The sequence below is a fragment of the Sciurus carolinensis genome, chromosome 7, assembly GCF_902686445.1.
Source record: "Sciurus carolinensis chromosome 7, mSciCar1.2, whole genome shotgun sequence".
In the NCBI taxonomy this organism is placed as follows: domain Eukaryota; kingdom Metazoa; phylum Chordata; class Mammalia; order Rodentia; family Sciuridae; genus Sciurus; species Sciurus carolinensis.
Window position 1 is genome coordinate 128,070,566 of NC_062219.1, and position 27,626 is coordinate 128,098,191.

General features: G+C 35.6%; 1 protein-coding gene and 1 non-coding gene across 4 annotated transcripts; both read left to right on the top strand.

Moving 5' to 3' along the window:
* Positions 1-754: 754 nt before the first annotated feature.
* On the top strand, positions 755-23,695 carry Scand3 (SCAN domain containing 3). Of its 3 annotated transcripts, XM_047558099.1 has the most exons (5): positions 1,791-1,922; positions 3,176-3,239; positions 14,537-14,684; positions 17,826-19,318; positions 20,562-23,695. In XM_047558099.1, the coding sequence occupies exons 2-5, from the start codon at positions 3,216-3,218 to the stop codon at positions 22,476-22,478; spliced, it is 3,582 nt and encodes a 1,193-aa protein (XP_047414055.1). In that variant the 5' UTR covers positions 1,791-1,922; positions 3,176-3,215; the 3' UTR covers positions 22,479-23,695. The 3 variants fall into 3 exon arrangements, with proteins under 3 accessions (XP_047414054.1, XP_047414055.1, XP_047414056.1); XM_047558098.1 differs by lacking the exon at positions 3,176-3,239 and having other exon boundaries at positions 755-1,922; XM_047558100.1 differs by lacking the exon at positions 1,791-1,922 and having other exon boundaries at positions 3,176-3,333.
* A 1,505-nt stretch (positions 23,696-25,200) lies between these two features.
* Trnat-ugu (transfer RNA threonine (anticodon UGU)) lies at positions 25,201-25,274 on the top strand. Its single transcript has one exon. It is a non-coding gene; the product is annotated as a tRNA-Thr (tRNA).
* Positions 25,275-27,626: the final 2,352 nt, after the last annotated feature.

Here is a 27,626-nt window from a genome sequence, read left to right on the forward strand (position 1 = left end):
AATTTAGAGATTTCCGAAATGGTTTCTGATTATTCAAAGCCTCTCAAACCAGAATTGTCAAAATGTTTCAATACAGAAACCAAAGAAGGAAAGAGGGAATGGGAAGGGGATCCACTCAACAACTTTCTTTGGTCATCTGTTATTTATTGAAGACTCTTCAAGGTCATGGGGCAGGCTGGGTGAGGAGGGAAAGAGGAACCCAAGGTCAACGTGTGGGAGGATTCTGTGCTCCTACACTTCTGGCTGAATTAGGTGGCCTCAGCTTTTTCCTCTGGTAACGATCATCGCTTTAGTTAAATATATTCACTCCAGTTACCACCAGACTGAGGCACTTTCAAATATCTTCCCTGGCGGCACACACTGCTAGAAGCAGGAGCCGGTGGGAATATTCCGGTACCTGCACACTAGTGATTCGTTGGACTCTGAAAACCTATCCAGATTTTGTTCGTTTTCTGGAACCAGTTTCCCAACAATTGCTTAGTCCGGGCTCATGCAGACAGAAGTGGCAGAAATGACTGTTGCTACTTATCAGGGGGAAGCTCATTCTCTATGGATCTTGGTTTTCACACCCGCAAGTGGAAAGAATGAACTAGACCTCAGTTCTTTTTCAAATTCGACTCACAGTGACTGGGAAAAGAGAGAGTGGGCCGAAATGAACTAGAAAAGGCGGGGGAGGAAGCGCTCTTCGACGTTTGCTTTAGGACCCAGAAGTGAATACATTCCTTTGCGTGCCAGAGCCGGTTTATCAGGATGACAGGAAAACCCACAGCAGCCTCTATAACAGTACTATCGCGATGACAGATAACGGGATGGCTCCAGAGGTAATTCTCTCGTAAGCTTCTGGAGTACTCGCCTCCTCAACTTTACCAGTACCCGCTACCTTAACCACTGAGATGACTGCACCACCTGGAATCCTAGAGCGGACCGGAAGTGAGTTTTGCTCACCGGCCCGAGGGGGATGCGCTAGCCCTGAGGCTGGTGTGTGCCCCACCCCCCACGTCTCAGCGTTTCAGTGTGAGCTCCTCAGAGTGGAAGCTGTGCAAGGGAGAAGGGTGCTTGTGCGTGGCGGCAATCGGGCCTCCTCAGGCAGCTCGTGGTGTGGGGGGAGCCCCTTTCCTCCCGGGCCCGGTCTTCCGCGCGAAGCTCTCTCTGGTTTCCTTTTCCTAGGCTTTATTTAAGGCCAGAGTGTCCAAGATAAATTCAGTTTCTATTTCGCAAGTATCCCGTCGCTCAATTTGTGATCCTGCAGCTTTAGTGAGTAGTTTTGCGCTCATTTCCGGTCTTGTCAGAGGATGGCTTTACTGTCAATGGAATTGTTTTAGTAACTGTCCTGTGTTGTGACGTAAACAAATTTTTTAAAACTGCCTCTGTAATTGCTCTTCGTTAAGTGTTTTCTTATATCGAACATTTTCGTGACCAAAGAAAAAAGGGCTCAGGTAAAATCCCCCTTCCGCTTAGACCACAATTGTAAAGAGCCTTTCCCTGAACCGTCTAAGCTCGCGATGGAAGCAGCCTCTAGGGTCCTCCCAGCCTTGGCTGGCCAGGTTTCAGAGGAACCAGGGGAGATTATCAAAGTAAAGATTAAAGAAGAAGACCATATTTGGGATAAGGAGTCCTGCCAGCAGAGGGATTTGTCTTATACCAGGGAACTCTCTCGTCAGCGCTTCAGGCAGTTCTGCTATCAGGAGACCCCTGGGCCAAGGGAAGCTCTGAGCCAACTGCGGGAACTTTGCTGCCAGTGGCTGAGCCCAGAGATACATACCAAGGAGCAGATCCTGGAATTGTTGGTGCTGGAGCAGTTCCTGACCATTCTGCCAGAGGAGCTCCAGGCGTGGGTGCATGAGCATAATCCTGAGAGTGGAGAGGAGGTGGTAACTGTGCTGGAAGATTTGGAGAGGGAACTTGATGAACCTAGACAGCAGGTGAGAAATTGGGGGTGCCATTTTACATAGAGAATTTGGGTGCAAAGATCCAGAATATAGTAAGTGCACTGGTGGCTGCAAATTCTGGTTTTGGGTATTATTTCTTATTTGGTCCCCGACTGGATGAATAGAATTATGTTTATAACAGCCCTTGTGTAAATGAGAGCTGATCCAAATAAGTAGATGACCTAACCAAATGGGAAACCTTGATCTATTGCTTACCAGTGGGAAATTTATTTAGTGACCATGAGATTAAGCAAATACCTTAGGAACAATTGTAAAATAGGTACTAATATCTTGTGTAGCCATTTCTTCTTATGAAGTCCACTACTTTTATCACATGTGAAGATAAATCAGCATAAGAATATGAGGAATACCTTCTAGGAGAGACAGATGGAGAAGGAACGTAATGTACTGGAAATATCAGGAAACAGGGACTCACAAGATCTACTGGGTTCTATGATAGGCTTTATGACTAATTAGCTCTGTAACCTTTGGCATGTCCCACTGCCTCTAAGAATTTAATACCTTCATTTATACAATGAAAAGATAAGTTGCATCATTAATTAACTGTGTAGCCTTGGGCATATTACACGTCTCTGGGACATATATCTTCATCTGCACAATGAAAGGATTAGTTGCATTTCCTAGGGTTTTTTTCAGTACCTAATTATGTTGGTATGTGAAGTGTTTTGAATCAAGTATTCTTTTTAGAAGAATTTTGGAAGACTGTTACCATTACACTAGTTATTTTTAATAGAATTTACCAGCTGTGAAGGTAATTTTAGAATATGATGGCTATTGCCAGGCATCCTTACATTTCTATAATGATGACATCCATACTTTTATCTGAACTCTTTTTGAATATGAACTTTTTTCTTTTTTTTAAATTTATTAATTTTGACATTTTTCTGTATACAGTCTAATCTATTGAAAAATGCATTTCTGGAATGTAGAATCTTTCATATCAGATTAGTATAATGCTGGAAGTGAGTCAGTATTGTGCTGGTTCATGCATTAGTTTTCCCAGTAAGATGATATTTTGGGCCATCAAATAAGAACAGCTGAATTCAAACTATCTGATTGTAGCCAAATACAAAAAGACATACAATATTTACATAGTGCCTCACCCTCCTACCCCCTGAGCCCCATTCTTCCTTTTGGAGCTCTTGGCCATACTCTCTGTCTTGGAATTGGTTGTTTGCTTGGTTCCCATCTTTGTGCATTTTTTGTTAAAATTTTTTGTGTTCCAGAAAATGAGCAAGCAAAGGGGTTTGCAAGTGCCTCAGAAGCATGCTGGTGATACAGTTTCTGCTAGTGAGTATAAAAGAAGAAAAATTTTAACTGAAGAAAAGCTTGAAATTATAACATTTTGAAAGAACCTGTGATGTTGGTCCTGTGTCATAAGGAGGTAAATTTTATAATAAGAACAAATTTTGAAAATAAAAGAAAGTTATCTAGCTGGAAAAACTGCCAGTGCTACAAAATCTGTTAGAACAAGACAAAGAAATGGAAGAAGTGGAATATTTGCCACACATGTGGGTTGAATACCAAACAAGAAGCAATCAGGTACATCCTTTCTCAAAATTAAAGAGAGAGCCTTAGTAATGTAGAGAGATCTTAAGAAAAAACTGAAAATCCTGCAGAAGTATCTTCATTTACCATGAGTAGTGACTGATTTAGTGATGGTTGTTTTCCAAAATAAGTTGTCTAGTGAAGCTGTGAATGCAGATGAAGAAGTTGCAAAGACATTTCCCCTAGTGTTAAGAAATCTGAGTGATGAAGGGAGCTAGAACCTGGACCAGATTTTCAATTTTGATGAACCAGTCTCTACTGGAAGCAGATGCCTTCAAGGGTCTTTCTATAGGAGAAACAGGAATTCCAGGGCTTAAGATTACAGAGATTCGACTGACTATAATGCCGTGGAGCCATTGGACACATAAAGCTAAAGCCTGTTTATTTATTCTTCTGCCAACCCACAAGCGATCTAACAAGAGGCTAGATGACAGGGCAGATATTTACTGATTTTCTGGGTGTTGCTTTTATAAAATATTTAAGAGGAGCTGTGTGTGGTGGTGCATTCCTGTAATCCTAGTGACTCTCAAGGCTGAGGCAGAAGGATTGCAAGTTTGAGGCCAGCCTCAGCAATTTAGTGAGTCCCTAAGCAACTTAGTGAGATCTCCATCTCAAAAGAAAAAGACTGGGGATGGAGCTCAGTGGTAAAATGCCCCTGGGTTCAATCCTTGTAACAAAAAATAAAATATTGAAGAGGAAAATTTGTCTTTTAAAATTCTTAACTGGGTGTGGTGGTGTGTGTCTGTAATTCGAGAGACTTGAGAGGCTGAGTTAGGAGGATCACAACTTCAAAGCCAGCCTCAGCAATTTAGTGAGGTCCTAAGCAATTTAGCAAGAACCTGTCTCAAAAAAGAAGGGCTGGGTATGTGGCTCAGTAGTTATGTACCCCTGAGTTCAATCCAAAATATAAATAAGTAAGTAAATAAATATGAAGTAAAATAAAATTCTTAAAGAGTTGTCAGTGATATATCATGCCACCTTCTAGTAGTTGCTGAATTTTCCTCAAATACCAAAATTCTCTTTTTACCTCCTAATGCAAATTATTTACTCCAGCCCCTTGATCAGGGTGCAATTGCAGACATTAAAGATTGTTATTTGAGGTGAACATTCAAGATGTTAATTGCATTTGCAGAGGGGTTAATACCCAAACAGTTTTTGAATTCTGGAATTGAATCAATACTAAACTTGTGGCTTGTATTATTGGAGAAACCTAGAACAAGCTCACAAAAGCCTGGTTGCATGGGTGTAACATAAAATTTTTCCTGATTTAATACATGATTCCAAGGCTTTGAGCCTTCCAAAGAATATTCCCAAATCAAAGCAAGTTGTGTTGTTCCTGCAAAGGAGGTTGAATTTAAAGAAGTTGAGACCGAAGGTTGGAGGAACTGCTGCAATCTCATGCCAAGGATCTTTCTGTACAAGAACTACAAGTTATTTGCTGAGGCCCACATGAAAGGTGTGGAGGAAGAAAATGATACAATTCAACAAGCTGTCCCTCAAATCCTTTCCACTTCTCAGTTATCTTCTGCTGTAAATATGATAGAAAAATGGTTGCAGTAGATAGAAGGTAATGACCACAGTGCAGAACACAGCAGGTTTGTACTTACTGACATAGGGTCCTGTTTAGAACCAGAGAAGGAACTTCTTTATGAAGGAAAGAAAGGAAATGTTAAAACAGAAAAATACTGGGTATCTTTTTTATAAGTCAGTGCCAAAGAAATAAAAATGAGATGATGAGCCAAAATAATTACAATAATTCTTGGAAAGTGTGCAAATGCTTCTTCAGCTTCTGATGATAGTATATCCACCTACCCTTGCCCTTTCCTTACATCTGTCTAACAAGATACCATCACTTTTCTAAGATGAAACGCTATGTAATATGTCTTAATTTCTTTTTTAACAAATGTATTTATACTGGAGTTACTATATTTGATTCATGCTCCAGTAACAACTTAGTTTTTAGATAGTCTACCTTTTAACCTTATTTTCCTCATGAATCCTGTTGTTTTTGTGCAGTTTTGCAGAAAACATGTTCTTTCAGAAGATTCATACATTACATTATAGCACAAATGCCTGTAAGGCAGTTTCTCACTTCTAGCTAGCACATCTTTTTCCTTTGCTTTAAATAAACTTTTTTTTTTCCTGATAATATGTGCCTATTACTTTATAATTTCTTCTAGCTTTGTTGAAAAAATGCAGCCACTGGTAGGAGTTGGTGTTTGGTCAGTTCCCTGAGTAACATTTGCATATTTTGGTCATATTTGATAGTTTTTATATGACTCAGAATTTATGAATATCTCTTAGTCTTGTTGAAGACCAAAAGTTTGCTTAAATGTTTCTCATTTTTCTTGTCTTTTGGTAATTTCTGAGAGAGGAGAATAACCACTGGCAGACAGTTTTAGCTGCCAACCCAGTTATCCTCCCCTTCGTGTACCCTAACAAAATGTTTTTGTTCATGCTGGCAGTATACCTAGATAAATTCTTTTGCTGCCTTCCTTGTATTAGAGTTAGCCATACAACATAGTTATGGGCAGGGAGAACTAAATATGTTTTCTAGGAAAGATTTACTTTCCTGATAAAATGAAAGAGATGTGTTTAGTTCCATTTTTTCTGACTTCCTGTGGTAGCTATCTTGTGACCGTTAAGCTGATGATGAATATGAGAATGAGTACCAATATGTTAAGAATGGCAGAGCAGAAATATAAAGACAGCTGGGGTTCCTGACAAAACTGTTAAGTGATCCAGTGCCAGCAACTACTTCTTCCGAACTTCTTGTTATATGACAAAATTCAAACCCTATTTGGCCAGGTGCAATGGTGCACACCTGTAGTCCCAACAATTTGGAAGGTTGAGACAAGAGGATTGCAAGTTTGAGGCCAACCTGAGCAATTTAGCAAGGCCCTAAGCAACTTAGACCTTGTCTCAGATTAAAAAATGAAAAGGGCTGAGTATTTAGCTCAGTGGTAGAGTGCCCCTGGATTCAATAGCCAGTACCAAAAATATAAATAAAATTAAAAAATTTAAAACTCTATTTGAGCTACTGTAAGTTAATTGTTCTAACTTAATGGAAATATGTACATTTCTAATGAATATAACAGTATTTACTCCACCATTTTACAACCAGAAGTTTCTTTTCAGCAATTAAAAAAAAAAAAAAAACCTGTAATTACATAATAAAAGATAAATGACTGTCATAAACAGTTTGAAGTAACTTCACTTTTGTAACTTGTTATTACATCCCCAAGTCACCCTTCAAACTAATGTGGTAGAGGCAGGAGAGACTTCCTTCTGTTTTGGACCAGACATTCTGGTGGAAAAGTAGAGAAATTAAGAGACTGAATGTGTGTATGTGTGTGTGTGTGTGTGAGAGAGAGGGAGAGAGGAGGAGGAGGAAGAGTCATTGGGGAATGCAAACACAGTGAAGGATGTTCCATAATTTGTTTTTTCCTTAGCCTAAGAGCTGGGGTACTTACATTAACAATAGCAGTAACTCTCTTTTCCAGAACATATTTTCCCAGTTATGGAAAGATTTAGGCAAACTCAAATGCATGCAATTATGTTATATAAAGCAGTCTACAAAAGATCTTATAAAGATTAAACAAGGGAACTTCTTAACCATTTTGTGAATTTTGCTTTAAAAGAATATTGGTTTGGTTTCTTATGTATTCTGCAGTCTAAGAATCATAAGGTGTATCTAATTTGGGGAAAACAGCAGGACACAAATTGCTTAAATCTCACCATAACGTTATATACATAGGCTTTCATTGCATCAAATGTTGTTGAATATTTCCTCTTGGAATATGTTGGTTTATATGCAGTATAGTTCAGTATCTATTTTTCTAACCATGCGGCAGAATAAGTTCTACCATTGGCACACTTTTAATCCTTTAACCCTTTAAGCATCTTATTCCACCTGGTGAATCCACCTGGCTCTGCTGGCTCACTGATCTGTAGAATTCAAATAAAAACCCAATGTTATTATCATATAATCTAAGATACTTTAATGTTAGGTAGACCAATAAAATTTTCTCTACTACGTGTTTTTTTTTTTTTTAATACAAATCACTATGCATACCAAAATCATTTCAGAAACTTCTTTATTCAGTTGAGGATACATTTTGGGAGACCAGCATGACAATATTAGAAATAATATTGGATACTGTTGATAAATATAAAGTTATCATTCATCTGTATAAATTTACTATACATTTTTAAAGCAAAACATTTTCACTGACTAACCTGAATTACTGTTATGGACTGTTTTCCTTTTTTTTTTTTTTTTTTTTTTTTTCCCTTTTGTCCTTTTTAAAGAGAAAACCCCATTTTAGCAGTTAGCATAGGAAATAAGATGTCACTGATACATAAGTTAACATCTATATTATCATCTTTCCTAGTTCATAAAACATTAGATAATACATTTTATTGTCAAATATAAGATAACCTTTGATTTTTTGATTTGCCATTTCTTTTCAATGCACACAAATGGGAAGTTGATAAACTTTAGCTGGGAGCTTAAATAAATCATTACATGGAGGTCAACAGTGTTTTAGTTGAGATATGTCACAACTTCATTCCAAGACTTGTCATTTAAATCGATCAATGAATAACATTTCTAAGGCAAGGTTAAGAAATTATTTGTGCATTATAATTAATGTTTGCACTCATGGTAACTTCTTTCGTAGTATAACTATGGACCTAAAGTTGTATATTTTTAAAACAGACTTTATTTGTTTTGCCATGGAATTATTTTCCATTGTTTAATTTGTTCCTTCTTAGTATTGAAAATCTCAGCATTAATCCAAGACATCTATGAAAGCATAACTTCCAAACAGTAAGGTCCTACAAACATTTCATTTTTCCCTATGCCCAATCCAAATTACATAAAAAATTCATATCTGAACTTATAAAGTACAGCAAATCAACAGGAAAAAAGACATACTCCAATAGAAAAAGCAACAAAGGATTTGAATATCTATTTTATAAAAAACAACCAATTGGCCAACAAAATTATAAACAACATATTAGTAATTAGGAAAATGCAAATTTAGTTATATCATTTTATTCCAACCAGAAAAGACTTAAAAAATTAAAAGTGTCAACATGACTAAATTTTGGTGGGGACGTTGAGTTACTGGAATGCTTATGTACTAATTTTTTTAAATTCTTTTTTTGTGGTTGTAGATGGACAGTAAGCCTTTATTTTATTTATTTATTTTTTAAATGTGGTGCTAAGGATCAAACCCAGTTCCTCACACGTGCTAGGCAGGAGCTCTGCCACTGAGCTACAGCCCCAGCCTGCTCATGTGCTATTAATAGGAGTGAATTGTTGTGATTACTTTGGAAATCTCTGCCACACTTACTCATACTCTATGAGCCAGTGTACCTCACATTTAAAGATGTAAGAGGATATATAGCAGCATTATGATAATTGCCAAAAATTTACATGCCCATTAGAAATGAAATGGATGAATATATTGCAGTAAATTTATACAACTGAATACAAAAATGAAAATGAATTGAACAACTGGTACATTCAACAGTGGGGATGAATTTTGCAAACAGTGTTAACCAAAGAAGCCAGACAAAAATGAATGCATGTTGTATTATTCTGTTTATGTAAATTTCAATGAATTTATGGTGATAGATGTCAATATAGTAGTTACTTTTGCAGAAGATGTTAGGCAACAATGTAGCTTTCTAAGATGGTGACGATGTTCCTTTTCTTTACCTATGTGGTTCACTTTGTGGTAAGTCATTGAGTTCTGCATTTGTGAGTTGTGTACTTTTCCCCCCTAAGTTTGTAATACTTCAACAAAAAGTTGAAAAGGATGATTTATATCCTATTATGATACCCTGAGTGATAGTTAGGGTACTTGACCATATGCACATTCTTAGAATCCTGTGTCATATGAATGGGAAATCATTTTTATAAAGCCAGGGCTAGTGAAGGAAAATTTCAGAATTAACCAAATTCATAAACTAAATTTATAAGCTGAATCTAGAATTAATTAGTTTCCCGCACTAGATCTTATATATTGGTATACCAAATTGTTTTCCTTAGCTTGACCTCAAGAACATTTCACAAGGCAGATCAAGTAGTTTGAGTGCAGTATGTTTCCTTAAGGCTATTTGCAAGAAATCAAGTTTATCGGAAATGTATGATGTCCAGGCTACTTCCATTCTAAGTGGCACACTCAGAGGTGGAAGCAGGGGTATCATATTCAAACTGAAGAGATGAGGCCTGTTTTCACTGTAGGCTATACCAGATGAATATAAATTCAAATTTCTGTTCTTGGGAAGTTACTAGGTTTTCTTTTTGAGAAACTGTATCTCTTGTTTAAAATATTAGAATTAATCATGAAGATGTGATTAATCCTAGAGACTGCTCTCAAGAAGTCTTTAGGAGGTTATTGGTAATTGGACACACTTTCATGAGGTGTTCACTAGATTTCACAATGGCAGAGATTATGAATAGATTTTACCTAATACTTTCAGTTTATGTATTGCATAATTGACCAACAAAGATTCACAACTGTGCAAGTGTGCTGTTAGTCACCTTCCTGGATTACTACAAGATTCCCTGTTGTACACTGTCTGTCATTTTGTGAATTGGCACAAATAATGGATGGTATCACACCTGAATTTATAGGCCTTTATTTTACCAAGATTTAGTAAATCAATTACACAAAATGCTGAAAAGGAATACACTAGAGATCTAAACATGTTCTCATTTGTGAAGAAAGTGAAACCTAACCAAATAGTAGTATAACAATGCCATATGGATAATTTGAAAGTTAACATGCTTTTGTATTAAAGATATCATTTATTTTATGTATTCTCTAACCTACTAATCATTTGGTTTAAGTTTCAGTTCTGTCTGACTCAAATGCTTTTCTTTTGGAATAGACACTTCAGCTGGACATGTGGCACATGCTTGTAATGCCAGAGATTTGGGAGTCTAAGGCAGGAGTATCACAAGTTCAAGACTTATCTGGGAAACAGACTTGACTCAAAAAATTAAAAGAACTGGGCATGCAGCTCAGTGATAGAGTACCCCTGGGTTTAATCTCTATCATAAAAAAAAATGGATGGAATGTTTTAATAACAACAATACTTTTCCAAAGTCAGCTGTAATATCTTTTTTTTCCTGAATATTCCAGTCAAATAAACTTATTTGTGACCAGTGATGTCCTCTCCTTTTCACTCTTTTCCTTAATTAACCACATCATTAGTGAAACAGGTAAAATAAGAGTCCAGGAGAAATTACCTGCTAATTAGAAATAACAAAGAAGTAAGTCCACAGAACAATCAACTATTGCTCACTGAAGTGAATTCTAAGGGAATTTCTGGATTAGGTAATAATTTAATGGGATATAGCCAGTACAGAAATCTGTGCCGCTTTGAACTCAAAACTTAAAGACAACAGAAAAATAATTTCTACTATCTTAGCAAAAACAATTAATTGCTTAGTTATGAAAAGGAAATGGTTAAAACACATGAATTTCATTCAGATGTGCAAATAAATATGAAAGAATTGCTAGGAAAGACTAAATGGGAAATAGCGTTATCTAGAAACTAATGGTACCATAAAGCCTCTTTGGGTAAAACTGATTTTGACCACATGAAGAGGTAGATCAATGAAACGAAACAATAGCATAAAAGTAGACTCAACATGTCTGAAAATATAGTATATGATAAATATGCCAGTCCAAATCACAGGGCAGGGGAAATAAATGATGTTAGGACAAAAGGATAGCCTTTTGGGAGGGTCTGTATTGGGGACTTACATCCACGGGCTCTATAACACTGGGCTACATGCCCAGCTCTTGTATTGTGAGGGGATTGAACCCAGGGGCACTTAACCACTGAGCCACATCCCCAGCCCTTTTTAATATTTTATTTAGAGGGCCTCACTAGGTTGCTGAGACTGGCTTTGAACTTGTGATCCCCCTGCTGACCTCCCAAACTGCTGCATTATAGACATGTGCCACCAGACCTGGGCCTTTTATTTTGTTTTTGAGACAGGTTCTCACTGTTTCCCAGGTTGGACTTGAACTTTTGATGCTCCTGCCTCCGCTTTCTGAGCTGCTGGAATTACAGGTGTACACCACCAGGTCCAGCAAGGGTAGCCAATTTGAAAGGAACATTAGATTCATACCTCATATTCTATAATTTTAAGTGTGTTAGAAATTAATATTATCATTTTTAATTGTACAGGAACTAGGAGAAGACATGAATGACTTATAACCTGAGTGTGTATCATTACTCAAAATCCAGTAGCAACATCTCCATGAAAATTTTATAAGACAAAAACTCACAAAATCAAAATAATAAATTGATGAAAGTATTTGCAAACTAAATCATGGATAAAAGCTAATCTCCTCAACAGAAATGCAGTAAAAATTGGCCAAGAGACATGAGTGGTTTTCATAAACCAAAGAAAGATTCTTAAATATATAACAAGATGTTCAACTTCAGCCATAATAAAAGTAAATCAAAATTATACCAGGGTATGTACCATTTATCACTTATGAGCCTGGCAAAATTCACCTATGAGCCTGACTTGACAATAGTCTGTTAGCCCGCTTGTAAAAGAACATTTTCTCATGTATTGCTGGTATGATTACAAAATGGTACAACCCCTAAAAAGGGGATTTTTTTTCACTAACTTACACATTTATCCTTTGATCTAGCAATATCATTTCAGGGAATTTACTTTGAAAATACATGTCTACAAATAAGAAAGAACAGAAATAGTTTTTCCACTGCTAAATTATTTATAAAAGAAAAATATTATTGACAACTTAAATGCCCACTCACATGAGTGATTGAATAAATTATGGTACATCAATATAATGTGATCCTATGTGAACTAAAAGAAGACCGAGGAAGGTATCTATGAACTGGTATGAAATGATTTTCAATCAATATTTTATATTAAGTGACAAAAGGAAGATGTGCACTAGTATATATAATATGAAAGAAGAAATAAGTACACACATTGTATTTGATTTGTGTCTATTACATATACACAGAAGTACATACACATGCATATATGTGCAAACATACGTGTGTATTTACATATGATGTTTATTGTTTCTTATGGGAATGGGTGAGAGTAGAATGCAGGCTTTGTGAATATGAGGAAGACTACTCAACATATATTTTGATTTTTAATACTATGTAAATGTTTTAAGTAAAAATAAATTTGAAATGATTAAACAGAAATGAACCTATATCTATAAGTAATATATAAGTAACTATATCTCAAAGTAATTACAAAATAAAAACAATTCAGGTGATTTGAACACAGTATTCTGACATATATTCTTAGTGGGATACTGCTTATGGATATATAATCTACAAATATATGTCAAAATTTACTTAGTTGTTGTTGGAAGTAATTTGGAAGTGATTCTGTGATTCTTGTAGGCTAGAGCAAATGAATACATATATTTACATTGTTTTGAACTATTTCATTTTTTTTAACTGTGAGAGCAGATATGAAAATGGAAAGTGGAAAGGTAAGGAAAACCCTGTGGCATGAAACTAAATCGAATTCACTTTTTGAAAAATGTATGTACCAGCTCTAACCATGAAAAGGGCCTAGAAGTGATACTTCATTAACAATAAGCCTACATTCTACTGAGTTTTTGTTACTAAACACTGTTGCTCTCTTAAAAAAAAAAAAAAAAAAAAAAAAAAAAACAGGAAAAATAGTTGAAACCAAGTCTGGGATAGGGAAAATAAATGTGGGCCTTGAATTGCATAGGATATGCTAAAACAATAGCAAAAGAAAATTAGTGGAATTATGTCAGAATGATGTAGGTGGCAGCTTAAAGAGGCTTCCACTGACCAAATTTGATCAGTCTGAGCATCAAAGTGATTAGGGATGGAAATACAATAGTTACAGTAATAACTTTTTAAAATGGTAAAGGTGAAAGGACAAAACTTTAGAGAAAATTGCTAGCTAATAGGTGTAAAAAGAATTACAAAAGAAGTCACCATTTTTCCAACCCCCAGTATAAAAATTGATTTAGGCAATAATCATCAACAAATGCTAAAACCATTGGGGAATAAGATATTCACATAGTCCCAAATTATCATCCCATGACTTATGGCTGACATAATTTATAGTGGAACAAATTATTTTTCAAGTGGATAGGTCTAGTAGTCACTGCCTTAACCAAGCAATAAAATTTAGTATTATCAACAGTGAACCCCATAGAATGTACCTTGTGATGTGACAAAAAACTACACATCATATAGTATTCTTTCAAAATGTCTAACCAAAATCTACTTGTGAAAAAACAAATCAGATTCCTAATGTGGGATATTCTATAACACAGCTCATTCTGATTTCTAAATTTAATGTCATAAAAAGTAGGAAACTACTTCTGATTAAAAGAGGAAGAGGAAATATAGCTAAATATGATGTATAAATGTTGAGTGGATTGTGGATTTTTTAAAAGCTATAAATATGTTTTTGGGACATTTGGGGATATTTAATTGTAAACCATATAGTAAATGACTAGTCTAAGGAGAAGATTGTTTCTTTTTTCCTACCCAGTGCAGTTAGCCAATTTTGTCATTTTGTCCTCATCCATAATACATTGCATTAATATTTTCTACTATTCAACTGTTGGATTCCTTCCTGGGTTAAATAGCTCATTAATCTCTATTAGATAATTTTCCTCACCCCAAAATATTTACTCTTAATGTAATCACACTGAACACATTTACAATTTTCTTTCAGTTATAACAATTCAGGAGATATGCCTTAATTGCTTGCATTGGTATTCCCTCAAGCAGAACAGGAATGGTATTAACTTCCATACAATGAAGGCAGTTTTTGATTTATGGCTTTGGCTTTATTAATCCAGTTGTTTTTTTAAAGCACTATCTTGCACTCCTCTTAAGATTTTAGTGAAGACTACCTTTCTTCTTAACATTCTGTTTCAGTAGAAGAATGTATTGAGCTTTACCTAGAGTTTGTGCAGTAATCATATCAATTACCAAATGTACCTATTTGTCCTCAGGTCCCACAAGGCACATATGAGCAGGAAGTTCCTATGGAAGAAATAATGCCTCTGGATTTCCGAAAGGAGTCCTTAGGTACCCAGCTCCAGTCTGTAGAAGACAGAATAGAATGTGAACCTCCAGAACCACATCCACTTCAAGATAATGGTGAGGATAATTTAGACCTGGGAAAGATACGAGAGACTTGGGGAGTGGGGGGCGTCTAGTCACTGAAAAGTTTATCAAAACTCATTGTATTTCAGTTTCTGAAATGTACTTGAAGGAAAAATCAAGTATAAATAATCAGTGTAGTATAATGTTTTTAAAGAAGCTGAATTAAGTAGTCAGGTGATATTATCAAAAAATAGTTGAACATAAGATTTTCCATGAGTACTCCCCTACCCCCAGTTTTTTCACATAATGACTTGAAAATATCATTTAGAATTCTCCTGAAGAGAACATTAGTTTTCTGAGGTCTCTTAAAGGTGTAATGTGTAATAGAAGCAGGAGCATGCCTAAACTGGCCTGGTTCTGGTTTCTGGAGTGATTTTTTTTTTTTTTTTTTTTTTTTGGTGGTGGGAATTGAACCCAGGGCCTTGTGCATGCGAAGCAAGTACTCTACCATCTGAGCCATATCTCCAGCCCCCCCCCCTTTTTTTTTATTAAGGATAATGGATAAAATGTTTTTTCCGCTTACAGTCCCTGTTTCCTGTTCCTCCTAGACTTATTCATATTGATTCTAACTTTATGAGCTATGATTCTCATTTACATTGACCTACATTTCCTCCCCAAATTCATCCTTGTTTCCCTTACTTTTCTACTCATAGTTCCATAGCATGGCACAAAATGAATCAGCATGGAAAGAAATACTGTTTATAGAATGGTTTTTGAGTTGCATTTTTTTTAAGAAATTTTTTCTTTGGGTTATCAATGGATCTTTGTTTTATTTATTTACATGCAGTGTTGAGAATCAAACCCAGGGCCTCACACATGCTAGGCAAGTGCTCTACCACTGAGCTATAACCCCAGCCCTTTATTTGCATTTTAAGATAGCACTTTTGAATGTTGTCATTTCATTTTAAAGTTAGTCAGTCAAAAATCTATTTATTCATTTATTTATTTATTATTTATTTATTTATTTATTTATTTGATACTGGCACTTAACCACTGAGCCACATCTCCAGCCCTCTTTTGTATTTTATTTAGAGACAGGGTCTCACTGAGTTGCTTAGAGCCTTGCTAAATTGCTGAGTCTGGCTTTAAATTTGAGATTCTCCTGCCTCAGCCTCCTGAGCCACTGGGATTAAAGGCATGCCCAACAGTCAATCAAATTTTAATAAACACATTTTTTGTTTGGTACTGGGGATTGAACACAGGAGCACTCTACCACTGAGCTATACCCTCAACCCTTTTTAGTTTTTACTTTGAAATGGGTTCTGGCTAAATTGCTCAGACTTGTCTCGAACTTGCAATCCTGTCTCAGCTTCAATCCTGCCTTAGCTTCCCTACAGCTGGAATTATAGGCATGCATCACCGCGCCCTCACTGTTAAGCACTTTTGAGAAGATACTAGAGAAATTTGTGATCCCTGTTATAAAGTTAGTATCTTATTAATTCTTTTTTTAAATATTATTTTAGATGTTGATAGACCTTTATTTTATTCATTTATTTATATGTGGTGCTGAGAATTGAACCCAGTCCCTCACCACATGCAAGGCAAGCACTCTACCACTGAGCCATAACTCCAACCCTTAGTTCTATCTTTGAGTTAATAAAGAAAATGCTGTAGTGCTAATATGTGTTTTGAATAGATTATGTTTCTCAGGAAAGGAGAACTTGCTGTAAGCTTAAATTTAATGATCAAAGAAGTCTTATTGGAACTATTGAGGGTTAGATGAGGCCAAAGCACATGGGTAACATATCATTAATTTTAACCTAGTTTGGGAAATTTGAGCATTTGAAAATGATTTAAATCTACTAATTCAATATTTGGTATGCAAATGCAAATTGGTAGTATAAGCAGTATTGACCTTTGAGATGGCTGTAGGGCTGTTGAGGTAATATGCTTATTCCAGATTATTCTTTTTCATTTTTTCAAAATTGTTTTCTTCAGACTTAGGAAGCCAAGTTTGAAGTTTGAAGTATTCCAAGTGTTTATGTTATTGTGAATATTCTAAACATTTAAAAATATTAGATTAGAGATCTTTTTCACTAGTTTGGACTCCTTTGCTACTCTTACTTTATTAGAGTTAGTGATGAGGGTAATTGTACTAAATTTGTAGTTTCAAGTCCCGCAGAGGGAACTGATATAAACATGTTTTTTAAAATTTCAGTCCAGAATATTGATATGCCAGATAACCTGATTGAATAGAAGAAAATGTGATTGTAGTTTGGAGTTTAAAAAAAAATGTATAACTGTATTGCTGTGTTGGTCAACTTGTTGTCACTGTGACCAAAATACCTGACAATAACAAAGGAAGAAATGTTTATTTTGGCTCACAGTTTCAGAGAATTCAATCAAACAAATGATCAGCTGTCTCTATTGCTCTATACCTGAAATGAAGCATGAAGCAGAACATCATGGTGAAAGGAGGAAAGCTGCTCAGCTCATAGCAGCTGGGAAGCAGAGAGTGAGAGAGAGAGACCAGGGAGAAGATAAACCCTTTCACCCGCAGTGACCTACTTCCTTTAAGTCCGACCTCCTGTAGTGTATCTCCCAATCGATGGATTAATTCACTGATAAGAGCCTTCATGATCTAATCATTGCCTAAAAGCCTACCACTGAACCATGCTTTGAACACACAAACTTTTTTAATAACTTTTGTGTTTTAAAAATTAATATGCACATTCCAGGAAACAGAAAAACATAAACAAAGAACAAAGTCATCCAGTCACAAACAGGTTATTTGAATGTTTTCAACACACAAACTTTGAGGGACATTCTAGATCCAAACCATGTAATTGCTGGAGTTTCTAAGCCAAAAAAATGTTCTTATATGGTAAATAAATTAATACAAACATTAATTTGAATCCTGCTTTATGTAAAGCAGTGCTTTATGGCTTACTCCGAATATTACTCTGGTAAGTCACATACTGGTTTTCTACTATTTACTATATCAGAACTTTTTGTTCCTGGCTGGTGTTTTTCATTCACCCTTTCTTTATTCCATCAAGATCAACCTCTCTAACCAAAATTTTATCCCCCTTCGTGTTGTATTCTCAACTCAAGCTTAATTTGGCTACTTGAGCAACATATGTATTTTAAATTATATTCCCAAATATTCTAATTGATTTTTTCTTTATATTGTAGGGTCATATTTGTGGCTTTCCATGATGTCTCAAAGCATGGGTAGTGATAACCTTAGTACCTTAGATACTAATGAAGCAGAAATTGAACCAGAAAACATGAGAGAAAAATTCTTCAGAAACTTAGCAGTGTTACTAGAAAACAAAAGTAATAATACTAAGATATTTTCTAAAGCAAAATACTGCCAATTAATAAGGGAAGTAAAGGAGGCTAAAGCTAAAGCAAAAAAAGAATCAGTTGACTACCGGCGCTTGGCTAGATTTGATGTTATCCTTGTACACGGAAAAGAGAAGCTGATTGAGGCTATAAATGGAGAAACAGATAAAATACGTTATTATTTACACAGTGAGGACTTATTTGACATTCTTCATGATACACATCTCAGCATTGGACATGGTGGACGTACCCGCATGGAGAAAGAATTACAAGCAAAATATAAGAACATCACAAAAGAAGTTATAATGCTATACCTCACACTCTGTAAACCATGCCAACAGAAAAACTCAAAACTCAAAAAAGTTCTAACATCAAAAACAATTAAGGAAGTTAATTCAAGATGTCAAGTAGATCTCATAGACATGCAATTGAATCCTGATGGGGAATATAAATTTATTATGCATTATCAAGACCTTCATACAAAGTTAAATTTTTTGCGGTCACTAAAATCGAAAAGGCCTGAGGAAGTTGCACATTCTCTTTTAGATATTTTTACAATTATTGGAGCACCCAGTGTCTTGCAGTCCAACAATGGGAGGGAATTTTCAAGCCAGATTGTCAGTGAACTCAGTAATATTTGGCCAGAATTGAAAATTGTCCATGGGAAACCTCAGGCCTGCCAAAGCCAAATTTCTACAGAACAAACTAATGAGATCCAAAAAAGAATCTTCTCCTGGATGCAAACAAACAACTCTCCACATTGGACTGAATTTTTGTGGTTCATTCAGATGACCCAAAACCAACCCTATCACAGAGGTGTACAGCAGATTCCATGTGAAGGTACATTTAGATCTGAAACTAAACTGGACCTGTCCCATTCTCAGTTAACTGAAGAACTTGTTGCCAAAATACATGGAGAAAATGAATTAAATCAAGCCAACAGAGAGTTTGAAAATACTTTAAGAGCCCAGTATGAAGAAAACATTGAGACTGGAACAGATAGTAGTGATATTGAAGAAAATCTTTCTATTACCCCTAATATGGCTGAAGAAAACCCTTCTGAAAGCAGACTAAGATTTTTATCCTGTGTAGTTTGTGAAAAAGAATGCACAGGTGCCAATAATTATACATCATGTCTGGGAAATGTCCATGCAATCTGTAGAGTGCCTGCTCAACATGAGACTGAGGGCCATGGTCACCAAATAACTTGTAATCTTTGCTATGAGACCAGTACAATGAAAAGGAAACATAATGACATTCAAAGAGGTTTGGCAGTTCAACCTTCTAAAATGCTTAAGTCATCAGAGACACCATTTTCACCAGACACAGTAGGAGACTGGGTAAGTTTTGAGTATCCACTGTAGATGAAAGCAGTGTAAGAGCCTCATACTTTACTGTGAACAGGATAAATAAGATTATTTGACAAGGTATACCAAAACACATTTTGGCCACCTTACATACATTTTCCCCAAAGAAAGGCAAATTGCTTTTTTCTTTTCTTTTCTCTTTTGTAGTGCTAGGGATTGAACCCAGGGGATGCTTGCAAGGCAAACACTCTACCAACTGAGCTACATCCTCAGCCCTGGCAGATTGCTTTTAATGTCTCTCCCCAGCATTTTTTTCAACTTGGAGTTTATAACCTTAAATGCTGCCTTATTTTTTATTCTGTGGTTATAAACAGTATCTCTTACTGTAGTGTGATGTCAGGCATTTCTCATGTGTTGAATAAGCTAAGAGTGAGAAGACAAATAGTGTATATGACAGATGGTATGCTTCTACAGAAGAATGAATTGGGAACAAATGAATTTAAAGTTAAACTTTTTTCAATTATATGTGAATTTGGGTGGGAACATAAGCTAAGAAAGAACATTTTGAGTCAAATAGTTAAAAAGGGTGAGTGTAATAAATTTGATTGGAAGATATGGGTTTGTGCTGGGAAAGAGTTCAGTTGTAGGATTTAAGTAGCATGATTTAAAACCTAAATTATTTTAAAGCAGTAGCTTCATGAGGTGGAGCTAATGTTTTGAAATATGGAGGTTACACATGATTTAGGCCAGTGCAATTTGCAGACCAGTGAGGATTTGCAAATAATTTTTACCAGTCCCTAATGAAATAAGTATAAAAATTGACAATATTAGAAATATTTATAACAACTCGACATTGCAACAACATTCAAGCACCTGTTTAATAAATTACTGAATAGAGTATAGAATAGTTTGGGTGTTATTAAGTTCAAAAGGTGGTGGGAGTTGCATGTTAGTTTAACACAGTTAAGTTCACATTATGGTGTGTGCTAGTTTTCATGCAGTTTGACAGCTGTAACCCAAATGGATATAAAGCTTAGAAAATAAAAACATCTATTTTATAACTTTTTAACTTTGTTTTATTTTATATTTTTGTAGAATTGGGGATTGAACTCAGGGCCTTAGGCAAACTGTGCAGAGGGTGGGGGCTCTACCACTGAGCTACATCCTTAGCCCTTATAATTTATTTTAATATCATCTTTTTATCAAGTCTAGTTTTGAATTTATACTTTATTAACTAAAAGAGGGAAGTAAATTTTATTTTTAATTCAATTTGCAGATGGCAAAACAAACTTCACTGGACTTTTTTGTCAAGAAAAGACATGCCTTTTCTGAATACAGAAGTAGTAATAAAAGAAATGGTAACAATAGAAATCATCCTGAAGAAGTGAAAACCAAAAGAGTTCATACTAGTTTTACTCGGAAATATGATCCTTCATATATTGAGTTTGGTTTTGTAGCTGTAATTGATGGAGAAGTACTAAAACCACAGTGTATTATTTGTGGAGATGTACTGGCTAATGAAGCAATGAAACCATCAAAACTTAAACGACATTTATATTCAAAACATAAAGAAATAAGTTCGCAACCAAAAGAATTCTTTGAAAGAAAGAGTAATGAATTAAAAACTCAGCCAAAGCAGGTGTTTAACGTTTCTCATATAAATATTAGTGCTTTACGGGCTTCGTATAAAGTAGCACTTCCAGTTGCTAAGTCTAAAACACCGTACACAATTGCTGAGACACTAGTCAAAGACTGCATCAAAGAAGTTTGCTTAGAAATGTTGGGTGAATCAGCAGCAAAGAAGGTAGCTCAGGTACCACTTTCCAATGACACCATAGCTCGACGTATTCAGGAACTGGCTAATGATATGGAAGACCAACTCATAGAACAAATAAAATTAGCAAAATATTTTTCATTGCAACTTGATGAATGCAGAGATATTGCTAACATGATAATTCTGTTAGTATATGTGAGGTTTGAACATGATGATGATATAAAAGAAGAATTCTTTTTTTCAGCCTCTTTGCCTATTAATACAACTAGCTCAGAACTATATGAAGCTGTGAAGAATTATGTTGTTAACAAATGTGGCTTGGAATTTAAGTTTTGTGTAGGAGTATGCTCTGATGGTGCAGCTTCAATGACAGGAAAACATTCTAAAGTGGTTACCCAGATTAAGGAACTTGCACCAGAATGTAAAACAACGCATTGCTTCATTCATCAGGACAGTCTCGCTATGAAAAAAATATCAGCTGAACTTCATAGTGTGCTTACTGACATAGTAAAAATTGTGAATTATGTAAAATCTAATGCGTTGAATTCAAGATTATTCTCTTTATTATGTGATAATATGGAAGTTGATCATAAGCAATTGCTACTGCATGCTGAGATACGGTGGTTGTCACGGGGAAAAGTTTTGTCAAGAATATTTGAACTACGAAATGAACTCTTAGTGTTTCTGCAAGGCAAGAAACCTGTTTGGTCTCAACTTTTTAAAGATGTGAATTGGATAGCCAGACTTGCTTATTTGTCTGATATCTTCAGTATTTTTAATGATCTTAATGCTTCTATGCAAGGGAAGAATGCAACATGTTTTTCAATGGCTGATAAGATTGAAGGACAAAAACAAAAGTTAGAAAGTTGGAAAAACAGAGTTTCTACAGATTGTTATGATATGTTCCATAATTTAACAACAGTCATAAATGAAGTAGGTCATGATCTTGATATTGCACATCTGCAAAAAATTATCAGTGAACATCTTAGACATTTGTTAGAGTTTCTCGAATTTTATTTTCCATCCAAAGAAGATCCACGCATAGGAAATTCATGGATCCAAAACCCATTTCTATCATCAAAAAATAGTTTAAATTTAACGGTAACTCTACATGATAAGTTGTTGAAACTGGCTACTGATGAAGGATTGAAAATAAAGTTTGAAAATACAGCATCACTTGCTTCATTTTGGATAAAAGTTAAAAATGAATATCCTGAGCTTGCTGAGATTGCTTTAAAATATCTTCTTTTATTCCCTTCAACACACCTCTGTGAGACAGGATTCTCTACTTTAAGTGTTATTAAAACAAAACATAGAAACAGTTTAAATATACATTATCCCCTGAGAGTAGCATTGTCATCAATTCAACCTAGATTAGACAAATTAACAAGCAAGAAACAAGCTCACTTATCACATTAAAAACTTAAAATATTGTTATATACAAGGTGGTTGTTCAAAATATGCATGTGGGCATTTAGTGTGAGGAATTCACTATTGCACTTTAAACTTTGTTTAGTTACAATTATGGAAATATAAAGTTATGAGTAAAATAGCAATTTTCTAGATAATTTGCCTATATGTACACTTTCAATGAGGACTTTGTATAATTTTATAATTTTTTCCTGTTATATTTATTATTAAAATAATTTTGAATTTGTTTAAAATATTAAAAAATTTATCTTTTATATGTCTTTTTTATTATTGTATTTCATTAGTATGTTAAGATTGTAGGACTACTTCAGGATGGGGAATGATTTCTTTGAAATGGCAGAGTAAGTCAGTGAAGATTGAATTCAGGGGTAGGATTAGAATTCAAATGCAAAGAAGGAGGTCAGTAAGATGTTAAATTAGTTAAGCTGATTCCGTGGGGAGATTTGAAGTCAATGTTAAGTATGTTTTTGTATATGCATGGTTACCTAGTGTGTTAGTAGGTAAGGTAGAGGAAACACTTATAATTGTGTTAAAGCTTTGAATTCGTATTGATAAATTCTGGTTTTATAAGTATGGGGGATTGAGCCATAGTGACAAGTTTGTCAGAAGGTTTTTAGACTTTGCTATTGTCTTCAAGGTGCTTAGGACAAAGTTAGGTATTATTACCATCTCAAGTACATCTGACAACTTCTATTTAGAGGTGATTTGAAAAAAATGTCACACATTTCTGTTCTTATATCTGTCTACTCACTTCTGACTGAAAATAGACTATTAGCACAGAGCAGATTCTTTAGGGTAAAAGATGACAGTTTTGAAAATATGTACACATTTATATGTGCACATTTGCTAAAAGTTATCAGCAATCATCTTGTATATATGCCAGAAAATGATAGTCTTTTCCTGGACAAGGTAAAAACTTACACATATGCTTCTTCTCAAAGAAATGTAACAAAGAAGAGAAAGATACTTAGTGATATAAAATGTCACTAATATCTTAAGTGTTTTTGCTTTGAAAGTAGAAGAAACATTCACATGTAGTTCTGAAATCTTTGTTGGATTATGTTTTATTGTGTGTTGCTTTTAATAAAATCTTATGACTGTCTCGAGAAACAAACAAACAAAAAAAAAAAGTGATAATGGTGGATAAATTTAGAAAGTGGTTTGGCTCCTCCAACCCACAACTTACGTACCTTCTCTCCTATGTGATAAACCATTTACCATTTGTTTTATTGCTTAAATAAAGTATTGTTTCCAATGTAAAATTTTTATTTTACATTATATTTATTTCTATAAATATATGCTCAACTGGAATGTGCATATGAATCATTTGAGGCTGTTAAAATGCAGATTCTGATTCTGTTGGTCTGGATGAGGTTCAGAATTTCACATGTTTAACAAACCCCAAGATTGTGCCAATGTTCCTTGTCCACAAACCACACATTGAGTAGCAAGACTTCCTCAAGTCTGGCAGTGGGGAAGGCAACTAAAGTAGGACCAGGACTACTGGATATACTGGGAACTGAGATCAAGGGCAACTTGTTTTTACTCCTGTTGGTTAACTGCAGTCTTATTTTCGGTTCTTTTGTCTTCTCTTCCCACATAGATACCAACAATAGATTATATTGATTGGATTTCCATAGTGCACAGTCCAGTTCGTCTTTGAAACATTGATATTTATGTTTTCAAAACTATGTCAAAAACCACAAGATTTAACATTTTCAACATAAGGAGATAAATACATAAAAGAAAAACTTAAAAAAAAATACCCTGAGTTTTGCAAATAAGAAATAATGCTGGGTAGTAGCTGTGGTAGACTATTAGTATCAGAAGTATTTACCTCTTCCTGGGGCAGGATTACCATTCCCCACTGTCTCAGACTCCACAGACATAAGGTTTGGCCTTATAATTAATTCTGATCAGAGTTAATGTGTTACTTTGGAGCAAAAACCAAGAAACATTTTTTGGTTTGCCATGTCTTTTTTTTCCCCCTCTGTCAATCATTCTTTGGTTCACACAGGGGACAATTTGAAAGATTATTTTTTATTTTTGTTTTTAAAGTGTGTGTGTGTGTGTGTGTGTGTGTGTGTGTGTGGAAAACTTTTTAGAATTTGTCCCTAATCCTGAAGAGAGGATGTTAAAAAGAAAATGATACATTAGAGTTTAGGTAAATAATGAGCAGAATTTTTTCAAAGCTTATGAAGAAGATAAAAAGGTTCTGCAAACAGCTACTTTCAAGGGAAGAGTTGGAAACTGAAATAGGGCGAATGCATCCTACTGCTGTTGCTTATAGGTATTCACAAATTTCTGGCCCTAAAGACTGGCGTCTGGAAAGTTCAGGACTGAAAAGGCAGGATTCCCCTGCAGGCCGTCCGAGTTGTCATGTGTTTTGTATCAGAATCCCAAACTCCCCCAAAGACTCAGTCAGTATCAGGAGCTATAGGGCTCTCTGTCGGAGGAGGATCATGAGAGCAGAAATCTAGGAAAGGAGATGTTGAGAGAACTGAGAAACTCGGTGAAACTTCCTGATGGTCATAGAAAAAGAACTGAGATTGGAAATGCGTGGAGTGTCTTAACAGATGACTTCCTCAGTCATTTCAAATTTGAAATAAGATACATAATAATTTTAAAAATATTTAAAATTCTTAAAGGATCAAGACCATGGGCACTGGAAATTAAATAAATGTTAGTCTGCAACCATATCAGGTCGCTTGGCTCTATGGCTTAGTTGGTTAAAGCGCCTGTCTTGTAAACAGGAGATCCTGGGTTCGAATCCCAGTGGGGCCTTTTCGTACCTCCCCTTTTAGTGAATCTTACTTCAGCCTTAAAAAGGAACAAAGGAGATAACTGATCTTAAGAATCTCGCCTTCCCCACGCCCCTTCTTAACCTGAAAAGGCAGAATTCCAACGAGTTCCCTCTTGTTCCCATTAAAACAGAACGAAACATAAAAAGAAAGAAAGGAAGGAGGAAGTTAAGTGTAATTACGAAGTTGCTTCCTGAGCAAACATTAACCTGCTTCGACCCCTTTTGGTGGAGCAGCAAGTGGCCAGGGCGTGGCCCCACCGAGCATCTCTTGCTGGGGAATTCTGACAGTCCAGTTGCTGAGAACAGGGATTCAATTGTTGCTTCAAACTGTGTCCCATGCAGAAGAACACGTAAAGGTTATTACTAATGCTGAGATTTTTCTGGGACTAAAATTTTGTGATTCAAGCAGAGCTTCAATAAACTCCTGAGCCAACGATTGGTTAGTATAAGAAGTACGGTGTTTGGGAGGTAATGATAGCACTTCTGTGTTGACCAAAGAGCGCAGTGTACCTGCTCCCATCCGCATGGTTGAGGACGCCCATTACACCATGCGGGGCTTCGGTTGTGCCTGTACAATGTTCTCGGCTGTGTTTGTTAAATATATAAATGAATGCTGCCTCCGATTAGGGTTGTGTCTCCATGTTTTCTACCCTCAGGGTCCCAGGCAAGACTTTCTCTCTCTGTAATGAAGGAAAGTTCTTTTATTCAGAATGTATGTGTGTCTTTCAGGCACTTTGCGGTCTTGAGCCTTGGGGATTAGCGGATCCTGAGGCGTAGTTTGCAGAAGTCTCTTTCCTGAGTGGTGGTTTTTAGTCTCTGCTCCGGTCATACATAATTATTGACTGATAAGCTGGAGACTTAAGGGAGAAGGGTTCCTGAGTCTGGCAGCACAGGGTAGGTTTTCTGTGTAACAATGCAGAAGGGGTTTCAAACTGCACCTTCGGAAACCTCCGGAAACACTCGGGTAGCTGAGCCCACTACTTGGCTCCAGGTGGAGCGATCTCCGCTCTTTCCTCCTCCTCTGCTGTTCCCTGGCTGCCGAGGCAGAGAAAGTACATGGTGGTCAGAGAAGTCGCTTTTCTTTTAAATAATGGGAGTTCCCTTTTAAATAAAAATAACTCACCTTGAAATAATGATAGCATAACATTATGGTAACAACATAATGGTTCTTTTAATTTCTCAATATGTTGAATGAAAAACAGCAACTCAAGTACATACTCCAGTATGATTTCATTTCTGTACATTTAAAGACAAATTTTTCTATTGTTTGCGGATATACATATATTTAGTAAAACAAAAAATATGGACACGAAAGATAAGTAACAATTACAGAATTAGCACCTGCCTCCACAGGAGAGGTAGAGCTGTATCTTAATGTTCTATTCTAGTTCTTGAACAAAATTTGTCTTAGATATAGAACTGAGTGTTTTGGTTTTGCTTTTTTTTCCCCCTGGAATACAAATAGTTAAGAATTCCTGGGAGGCTGAGGTTGTGGCTTAGTGGTAATGCGCTCACCTAGTATGTATGAGACACTGGGTTCCATTCTCAGCACCAGTAAAAATAAATAAAATAAAAACATTGTTTCCATGAACAACTAAGAAATATTTTTTTAAAAAAATTCCTGGGATAGTTCTTCCCATGAGGTTCCAAGGGCTTTCTTTAATTTTTCTTTGGAAAGATCCAGTTTCTGACTTGTGATCAGAAATCTTCATTTAAGTATAAGGAGAGCAGAAATCTGTTCATAAAACTCAAGTACTCTTATTCTAGTAACTAGCAAAATTCAAATGAAGGAGAATAGAATCCTCTAGTGGGAAATGTGACTGAATAGGGTGATCTATAACCAAACCATAAAGTCTCAATTTGATGTCCATTTTGAAAGGACAATATGAATTTCCCATGTGTTGCAATCTATCCTGTAAATTGTGTGTCTCACCTCTGATGTCATCTGGTATCACTCCAACTACACTGTCCCCTCGGGGTTTCTTGTATTTTTCAGGGCCATTCCTGCTTCAAGGCATCTTCACTTTTCTTCTCTCTGCCTAAGACTTTTTTTTTTTTTTTTTTTTTTTTTTTGAGAGTTCGTTAAGGTTGACTTCCTCTATTTTCTTCAGTCTTTTTTTTTAAATCACAAACCATCTTATCAATGAGGCTTTCCATTAGTCACCCTAAGTAAACTTTTAAAGTATATCTTATTGCTCTTTTTGCCTTTTCTCCTTAAAATGCATCACTGTTTGAGGTAATACATTTCATTTTTAATTGTTTATCGTGTTTCTTCCACTAGAATATTAGTTCCACGAAGGCAGGGGATTTATCATTCCTTTTTCCCTGCTATT